Source organism: Phyllostomus hastatus, unplaced genomic scaffold (assembly GCF_019186645.2).
Source record: "Phyllostomus hastatus isolate PE091 unplaced genomic scaffold, TTU_PhHast_1.1 phas_contig_348, whole genome shotgun sequence".
In the NCBI taxonomy this organism is placed as follows: Eukaryota; Metazoa; Chordata; class Mammalia; order Chiroptera; family Phyllostomidae; genus Phyllostomus; species Phyllostomus hastatus.
Window position 1 is genome coordinate 7293842 of NW_025333860.1, and position 9578 is coordinate 7303419.

The 9578-nt window shown below is 32.4% G+C and overlaps 1 protein-coding gene across 1 annotated transcript in view; it reads left to right on the forward strand.

The window, feature by feature from the left end:
• G2E3 (G2/M-phase specific E3 ubiquitin protein ligase) overlaps window positions 1-9035 on the forward strand; it is a 70062-nt gene extending 61027 nt beyond the window's left edge. Inside the window, exons 14-15 of the mRNA XM_045841289.1 lie at window positions 4634-4824; window positions 5941-9035. Of these exons, the coding sequence (XP_045697245.1) occupies window positions 4634-4824; window positions 5941-6197 (448 nt within the window). The 3' untranslated portion in view covers window positions 6198-9035. The remainder of the gene's footprint in view (window positions 1-4633; window positions 4825-5940) is intronic.
• The last annotated feature ends 543 nt before the right edge of the window (window positions 9036-9578 follow it).

The window sequence follows — 9578 nt, forward strand, 5'->3', positions numbered from 1 at the left end:
TACTTTATCTCATTCCATTTGGTTTTTCAGTGCTATCCTCAATACTTGCGTGGATGTAAATGGGTGTTTTCATGTTTTGTCTTCTATTGGGAAATCTTCTTTAGCAATGTGTCTTTAGCATTTCCATTAGACCCAGGCTATAGAGATTTCTCAACACAGCTGCTATGTATTTGCTTTTCCCTGGCACTCTACTTATAAGAGCTTTGAATCCTAAAACCAATTACTTTGTTAATTTCTTTGCTTCAGATGGGGGTCCATGCAGTATGCCAAAGCCAAGTTTGTGCAAACTGAGGGTTCTGATTATGACAGCTAGGGAATTTGGCAAAATTTTGGTTTCCTTGTTATTTCTGACATTTATATGACTTTTCCTATGCGCTCAGATGTATATTTAAAAGATTATTTTTTGCTATATGATTTTTTATCTTTTACATATGAAAGATTATTCAGTTTTTCTCTTGCCCTCTTGTTGATCTGCCTAAATCCTATTTATCATTCAGTTTTATTTTAAACAGTTATATAGATAGGGAAGCCCTCTCTGAAATCTAGATTAGTCATATCTATGAAAACAATAAAAAAGAAGAAACAAATGATGAATTCTCTAACTTAGCAATCAGAAAAATACATCTGTAGATACATGAACTACTTGGGGAAATAAACATTGTGTACAGCTATCTCATTAAGAGATGCACTTCAAATTTTAAAATAACATGAAAATTTATACTATGTTGGTCTATTCTGTGTATTAGTCATAATATAAATGGTAATTCTCTTCATAAGAAAATTATACTACTTAAGAGTCTTATAGTCAGGCCATTTGGATACACTTAATAATGGCCCCAACTGCAAGAATAATGATACTGGCAATTTGGATATGCAAAAAGAAGCCATAAAGTGCTTCCTTTATGTGAAAAATCGAACATTCTCAACCTTAGTAAGGAATAAAAAAAAATCAGCTGAGGTTGCTAACATCTACAGTGAGAACGAATCTTCTATCTGTGAAATTGTGAATAAGGAAAAAGCGATTTATGCTACTTTTGTTGTCACACTTCAAATGGCAAAAGTTACAGCCACAGTGTGTAAAAAAGTGCTTAGTTAAGTTGGAAAAGGAATTGAATTGTGGGTGGAAGATATGAACAGAAAATTCATTCTGAATGATGGCAACACATTGCACCAGACACATTGAGCTTATATGAAGACTTCAGCTAGGGATCCCTGTAACAAGTGACACTGCGCCATTTACTGCAAGTAAGGGATTCAGGAACAGGTTTGGACTGAAAAATATAAAGATTGCTGGAGAGGCTATGTCTTCCCTTAAAGACACTGCTGCCACATTTCCAGTAGAGTTGAACTTAATTACTAAGGAGAAGGGTTGTGTGTGTACAGGAGAAAATATACTGTATTAGGGTTTGTTACTATCTAGTTTCATGCATCTACTAGGGGTCTTGGGAAGTATCTCCCATGGATAAGGGGCAACTGCTGTACTGATTCAGTTAATATTTTAAATATGCCTATTAAAATCTTAAGAGGTAACTTTTTAAAAAAGATTTTATACGACTTAAAATAGAAGGTAAATTGGAATTTTAAAAAAATAAATACAAAAGTTGTCAGGAAGGAATAAAAACTTCTTTTTAATTTTTAAAGATTTTATTTATTTTTAGAGAGAGGGGAAGGGAGGGAGAAAGAGAGGGAGAGAAAGATCAATGTGTGGTTGTGTCTCACACGCCCCGTACTGGGGACCTGTCCTGCAACCCAGGCATGTGCCCCAGCTGGGAATCGAACCAGCAACCCTTTGGTTCGCAGGCCAACACTCAATCCACTGAGCCACACAAAAAACATTTTTTAAAAGTAGTACAATTGGCCCTCGTTGAGTAGCTCAATTGATTAGAGGATCCTTCTGATACTCCAAGGTTGCAAGTTCAATTTCCAGTTAGGGTATGTACATGAAGCAACCAACCAATGAATGTATAAATAAGCAGAACAGCAAATTGATGTTTCTTCTCTCTCTCCCTGTCCCTGTCCCTCTCTCCCTCTCTCTCTGAAACCAAGTAAAAAAAATAATTTTTAAAATGCAGTATAATTGCCCAAAATAGTTTATCAAAATAGTTTCCTAATATAGTAATAGTTACAAGTAAAAATTGCTCTCCAAAAAGCAAGTTGCAGAGAAATTAATACAGTGTTTATTTACCATTTATTGATGTTTCAAAACAATCAGAGCAATGCTTCATGAGATATGGTACCCTGGGCAAAGGGGAGAAGGAAGGACTGTGCATTTGTGGGTATTCTAAAGGACTTGAGTATTTTTAATGAAGACATTAAGTCATTAAAAAAAAAACAGAGCAATGCTATTATTTGGAGATACATATATAGTGAAATGAAATGCAGACTATAGTAAAAAATTTAGGATAGTAGTCAAATAACAATTTCAAGTAGATTCCTTTGTAGAGGGAGAGAAGGGGAAGTGATAAGGAGACAGGATTTAGTTGAGTGAATAGAGTGTTTTTCATGAAAATAATCTGAGCAAACATAAAATGTTAATTATCTTTTAAATTCTAGTGACAGTTTTTGGTTTTCTATTATTCCTTGGATTTTTATCTAAGCTTGAAATATATCCTAATTTAAAAAATTTTTAAGGGTGAACTTAAGTTTGACTAAAATTTGCTTCAAAGGTAAATGGAAGGTGAATGTTAAAAACAAGAAAGAAACATAAGTGTGGGACTCTGGAGGGCACTGGAAGCCATGGTAAGGAGTTTGGGCTTTGTTTCATGGACAAGTGTGTGTATATCAGTTTCCTGTGGCTGCTGTAAAAAACTATCACAAACTGATGGCTTAAAACAACTGAAATTTATTCTCCTAGAGTTGTGGAGGCTTGAAGTCCAAATCCAGGTGCTGGCAGGGCTACACTCTTTCTTGGAATTTAGGAAGAGGCTGTTCTTTGCCACTCCCAGCTTCTGCGGGCTTGTGGTTGTATAACTCCAGTTCTTTGAATCTGTATCACATGGACTTTTGTGTCTGTGTGTCTCTTATAAAAGATACTTGTCATTGGATTTAGGGCCAGAACATACAATCCAGACAGGACAGTCTCAAGATCCTCAATTATATCTGCTTAAACCATTTTTCCAAATAATGTCATATTCACAGGTTCCAGGGACTAGGATGTGGAAATATCTTTGGGGGGGCACTCCCCCCTACCTCAGGATAAATGACAGTATTGGGTTTATTTCTGGCACATACCTGTGGCTATAGGACGAAAGATGAACTTGGAGATTTATTTACCTGGTATAACAGTTCCTCTTCAAGCACTTTGTACTAGGGTAGTAGTGAGAAATGGGCAGATAAAAGGAATTTCAGAAAAGGGAATTCATAGGACTCGGTAATTAGGAATGGAAGAGAGAGAAGTTAAGGTTGACTTTCAGATTTAGCTGTACTAATTTGATAGATGAAACAGAGGCATCTGCTGTTTCTTATGGGTCAGATTTTGGTAGTAAGGAATAGCTCTTTTTTGGATGTAATAATTGTTTGGAATATGTGGTACTTAGTACTCTGTTGGATGTATTTTTAGGTTGGAGAGATTAGATTTTATAGTGATGAGCCTATACCTGCTAAATGCAGCCATGAGAGAAATTGGCCTTGTTACAGATCCATGAGGGACAAACAACAACATTTAAAGCAAAGAAAAAAGCTTTTTGTAAAATACTGAAAAGGTATGGTCAGAGAAAAAGAAGAAAACCATGAGACTGGTACCAAAGAGGAAGATCATTCATAAACATAGGGCAATTTTTTCCTGAAATGTAGACAAAAGTGGAGGAAAAGTGGATGGAAATTAAGAAATGGAGACAGTGAATATAGAGATGTCTTTCAAGTAGGCTATAATGAAGGAAAACAGATGGAATTGAGTGAATTTTTTTCCTTATTCAAAGATGTGAAAGACAAGCACATTTATGTACTCTTGAGGAAGAGCCAGTAGAAAGGGAGATGAATTGGTGTGGCAAGATACCTGTGATAGGGAGTCTGGAACCACAGATAGGGCCTAGTCAGTCTGATACCATTTTCATGCTTTTCTTACCAGTGAGAATGTACCTTTTTTAAAAGTCATTTGTTAACTTGTATTGTGTTAATTGTGCATTTTGCTCATTTCCTAATGGATTGTTCTTTTAGAAAAACGATTTGTATTTTTGTGTGTATTTAGAAATTAATTTTGTCATGCATATTATAAATATTTTCCTACTTTGTTTCCTTTGTTAGTTTCTTTTTAGCCATACATAAGTTTTAAATTTTTATGTAGCTACAGTTTGTAATCTGCAATCTTTAGGCAGCTGCATTTTTGTACTAAATAGCTTTGATGTGTAAAATACTTCACAAGGAAAAGGATGTCTACTTTTTTCCTTTTAAAAATTGTTAGCTTAATTTTAAAACTATACAGCCAGATAATGTAGACATATAAAAGTTTCATTTTATATTAAAATATTTGCTTGTTATTGATTTGAAAGTATCATAGCACATAGTATATCCATAATTTATCTTTTTTCCTCACTTCTCTGTATATGTGGTAGTAAATTAGCTAGAAATGTTAATTCCTTATTGTTAATACCAAACACATGCATGAATGTTTGCTCATTACTTTTCTTCTCTTAAGTTTTAAGCAGGGTCTGAAAACTCTTGGTGTTTTGGAGAAAATTCAGACTTATCCAGAAGCATTTTATAGCATCTTTTGTCATAAACCTGAGAGTCTTTCAGCAAAAGTCCTTAGTGATCTTTTCACGGTACACACATTATCGGATGCACAGGCTTTGGGGTTTTGGAACAGTTACTTACAGGCTGTTGAGGGTATGTGGATGTTTAATTTTTATCTGTTTTAGTTTGTTTCTTTGAGTTTTTCTTTTTGATAATAAGAACTTTCATCAGCTAACTCCATATTGATAAAATATTTTAAAAGTTTATTGGCTAAGTTGAAAGTGCCAAGGAAAGGTTACAGAGTAAAGTTTTCCTGTGTATAATTTGAGGTAAAAGGCATTTTTCCTAGGAATTTTAAATATATGAATGATTGCTACTGCATAGAATAGCCTAAAAGCTAATTGTCTATTTCATCTTTTTCATACTTAAATTGAATTATTCTCTATTCATTGGATAGAGCTGTGATAGTGAGTGATATTTATCATTGAGCATTAGTCATGTGAAAATCTTTAATAGAGTGGGAAAAATTAACTTTTAGTAGAATCTTGTTTTAGCTAGTTTTTTTTTTATTGTTTTACACCATTTAGTTTGTCTCTGCATTTGTTGAATTCAGCACTTTTCAACTGCTGTGCCTCAAGCACACTCGTATGTGCAAGAGTTCTTAACACATGCAATACCTGACTATTTAGTCAGAGGCATGGACCTCTTTTCCTCTAGATTGTCAAATTAAAAAATTATAACAACCAACACAACAATAGCTGTCCAGTGTGAATGAATCAAAACTATACCTATTTTTTGTCAGGTTGGCAAAAATATATATATTTTTGGTGTATTGTAAACTTTTAATAATTAATTAGTTTATGTATTGCATGAGATGAAAAAGCTTGAAAATTGCTGAACTGGTTTATCAAATAGTGATGCTCTAGAAGTAGTTTAAAATTGTTTTTAGCATCATATTCCAAAAAGATGGAGTTTCATTACCCACTGAAACTCTTGGACTCAATGATAATTCTATATTTGAGAAGGCATTCAAATATAAAATGGGTAGTTCAACTAAGTGATTTTGTGAGTCCTACTTTGAGATTCAAATAAACATTTATGGAATGTGCTGTTTTCCTATTACTACATTCAATTTAGTGATTTAGTTTGCCCAAAATAAATGTGGTAGTCTGTCTTGCAACATTCCCAGTTGAGTTGGGGAAGACTCTATGATGGTATTTAATATATACTGAATTTTTCTTTTTTTTCTCTTCTTGCTAAACTTTTCAGATGGTAAATCTGCAACAACAATGGAAGACATTCTTGTTTTTGCAACTGGTTGCAATTCCATTCCACCTGCAGGATTTAAACCCACTCCTTCAATTGAGTGCCTTCATATAGATTTTCCTGTTGGAAACAAGTGTAATAACTGTTTAGCTCTTCCAATTACCAAGACATATAAAGAATTTCAAGAAAAAATGGACTTTGCCATAAGAAACACTCTAAGACTAGAAAAGGAAGAAAGTTCTCATTACATTGAACATTAAGATGTTTTGAAAAAGAGATGCTTCTTTAAAAGCTGCTATGAATACTTTTATTTCAAAAATCTGTCCATCGTCACTGTTGAACATACTTGTCAGCTTCTTGGTCCAATAAAACTGTTGATATGAACATAAAGGAATATTTTGGCCATTTAAGCTAAAAAAAATTTTGTTAAGGTGTACCAAAGTTGATATTTTTCCATTTTGTTAGTAAGCATGCTTCATAACCTTCAGTGTAATTACTTTTAAAATGGCTGTACAGACTTTCTTCAAGTATAGTAGCATGGTATATATAAAAAAACCTTGTATTCACTGTTTTGTAAATTTGATTTAGCTGTAGGATGCTGCAATGGCTTTTTTCTAGCTTTATGCAATTTTCAAATTATCACTTTATTTTAAAGCATTAAATGGGAAAGGTAATTGATAAATCCTGTTGTATAGGTCAATGGCATATATTCTGGGATATGTGTTTTATGTATCCTTTTCTAGGATGGGACTAAATTGGTTGCTAAACTAAAAAGAATGATTTTTTTTAGATTACTGATTTATATTAAAATAGACCCACACTGCAATTAGATTAAGCCTAATGGGAAGTATTACATAAAAATCAGAACTGCACAAATATTCTACAATCTGTGTACATTCCATAGTCTTAAGAACACTTCTGAGGTGGATAAAACATAGTTGACAGTACTAAGAAAATGTCTTCTTTAAAGCCTTGGCTTTATCACAGGATTTTTTTTCATGTCTGATCCCTAATTTTTTCAGATATCTGAATGATCTCTGTGGGTCGTCATGTGGTAGGTTTGGCTATTTGACAGTTATTTATTATTGTGATGGTTGTATGATAAGTAAGCTCACACCACTGCATTACTGTAACTTCTTTTGCTCTTGAAAGGTATCTGTTAATATATAGGCAATGTAGAAATATGTAAGACAAAAAAACAAGTAGAATGAAAAACCCATTCTGATCTCACCATGCAGAATTAACTGTTTCAGTATATTCTTCTATAAATTGTTTCCTTTTTAACTTTATTACTGTTACTAAAAGTCACAGAACATTAATATTTATTAATGTCACCTAAAAGGAACCAGAAATCATATAATAACATTTTGAAGATTATGTCTCCATAGTCATGTACCCATAGTCATGTCCCCATATTTATATATTCTTTTGCAGAAGAAGAACTTGGAAAAGTCTAATGTCTCTAAATCTATTATCATATATAAATGGGTTTTCTACCAATGTAAATCATATAAGAGGTAAATTGCTTAATTGTAACCACATTTTTCTTGATACATAGAGCAGGTATAATTTATCATCATATTCTCATTCTCCCCAAGAAGTATCCTTAAGTTATTGATATTTTTAAAGAAAAATAATAGGTTTGATTTGGTGTTGATAATATATCTCTTAATACCAAAGAAAAAGTAAAACATAATCCTAATGTAATTTTCTTTGTTATACTTACTAACACACCCAGCAATTAAAGTTTCACTTTCGTTTGAATTTTTAAAGAACATTAAAGGAGGCACTTCTTTGTCTTGTGTTAAATTTAGATTACTGAAAGTAATTAAAGGACCTATTATCAAAAATGTGAATATCTAATATAAACCTCAAACTTGCCGTATAGCTTTTATTTCAAATGTGTTGATAAATTAGATATTTTATTTCTTAACCTACCTAGCTTTATAAAATTTAAAAAGACATTATACCAATACAAACAAAAAATCTAATTTAAACTACTTTCTGGTTATTTGTAGTTTTAATTAATTTCCCCTACATAATAATTAAGCTGATGAGCACTCACACACTTTTTAGGTGGGGAGGGGTGGGAAGGAGGAAGCAGGCTTGGTCTGGCTACAATTAAAAACAGTATTTCAACTCCTCATTTCACTTACTTTATGCATAGACAGGGCCTTAGGGAAAAGGTAGTGTAAATAATCATTTAGGATATTCACCGTTTAAACTGAAGCATAAATGTTCATATTGAAAAATGTTTTCTGGTTTTAAGGATGTTCCATTAGTGTGATTTTTTTTTTTTTTAGATTAATCTGTATAATCAGGGCATATCAGAGAAATCTGTAGGTTGTTTACTGTACTGTTACTATGTCACATGGTTGGTATTGATTATTTTTTTCCCCATTCGTTGTTATAGCCAGTGCACAATTCTTACTAATGTTTGTTAGAAAGGAATAATAGACTTTTATGATTATGTGTGTGTATTTCTTAAATATTTCAACCCAAATGCCATATATTTCAAGCTTGTTTCTATTGCTTTCAATACCAAGGGAAACCAGAAATTTGCTTATTATGCATCTACTGTTAATAGTCTTTGGTTATTTTTATATGAATTGTTTCTAACAGTTTTTAAACTTTTTGGTGTGAGAACATCTGAAAGCCTTTTATACAATTTTCTATGATACTTGATTGTTTTAGTAGTTAAGGTAAATATTCTTTAAAATATTAGCAACTAGTTTCTGATCTTATATTTTGTCATATTTAATTCCCATATTGTGAATAAGCCATTCCTTGTTTGGGTCAAGTAAAAAGCCTTCATTCCATTACTAAATTGAAAAATCACTTTGGCCTCTTCTTTATACCAAAACTTTTTATAATTTTTTCCCAACTATATGAAAGGTAGTGGAACTTTTGTACTTAATGCTGAATGCTAAGGAGAGGATAATAAGTTTTTCAGTGACTTTGCCTTTAGCATCCAATCATTATAAGAAAATTACTAGAACAAGACTCTATTTATAAATATGTAATCTTTTATATATAGTCATTATTACATGCTTCATTGTTACTTTTACAGTAAGCTATTAAACTAATTTTTATGCTTAAAGAAATACAATACAAAGTTTTATGCTTCGAGCGATGCAATACAAAGTATAAGAAAGAATGTGTTGAATGGTGGATTGCTTGAATGTGTATTACATGTAGTTTAGGAATATTTGGATTGCTTTGAAGAGACCCAGTGCTCAAGTTCTCATTTTCACAATTTTTCAATTGCCAAACGTATTCCAATGCCTACTCTGTGCCAGGTATTGTACTAGTTGATAGTTTATGTGTCAGCCTGTATCCCCCGTTTTTAAAAGACATCAAATATAGCCAAAAAACATTACAGTTACTTATAATGAAGTTTTCTAAATAAATGTTTATGCTACTAAACATGAAGTGCTTATATAAACTCAATTAGGTAACTTGACAGGATTTGAGATTCCAAAAATATTAAGTAGATAGAAGATTCTTTCCTCTCTGTATATGGGAGATACTGCAAACAGTCATTGGCTTACACCTAGGAAGCTCTCGTGAATGAACTGTTCTGAGTTGTTCTACGTTAAAACTAGCCACTCATGAAAAATAATTGTTTATCAGAATTAACT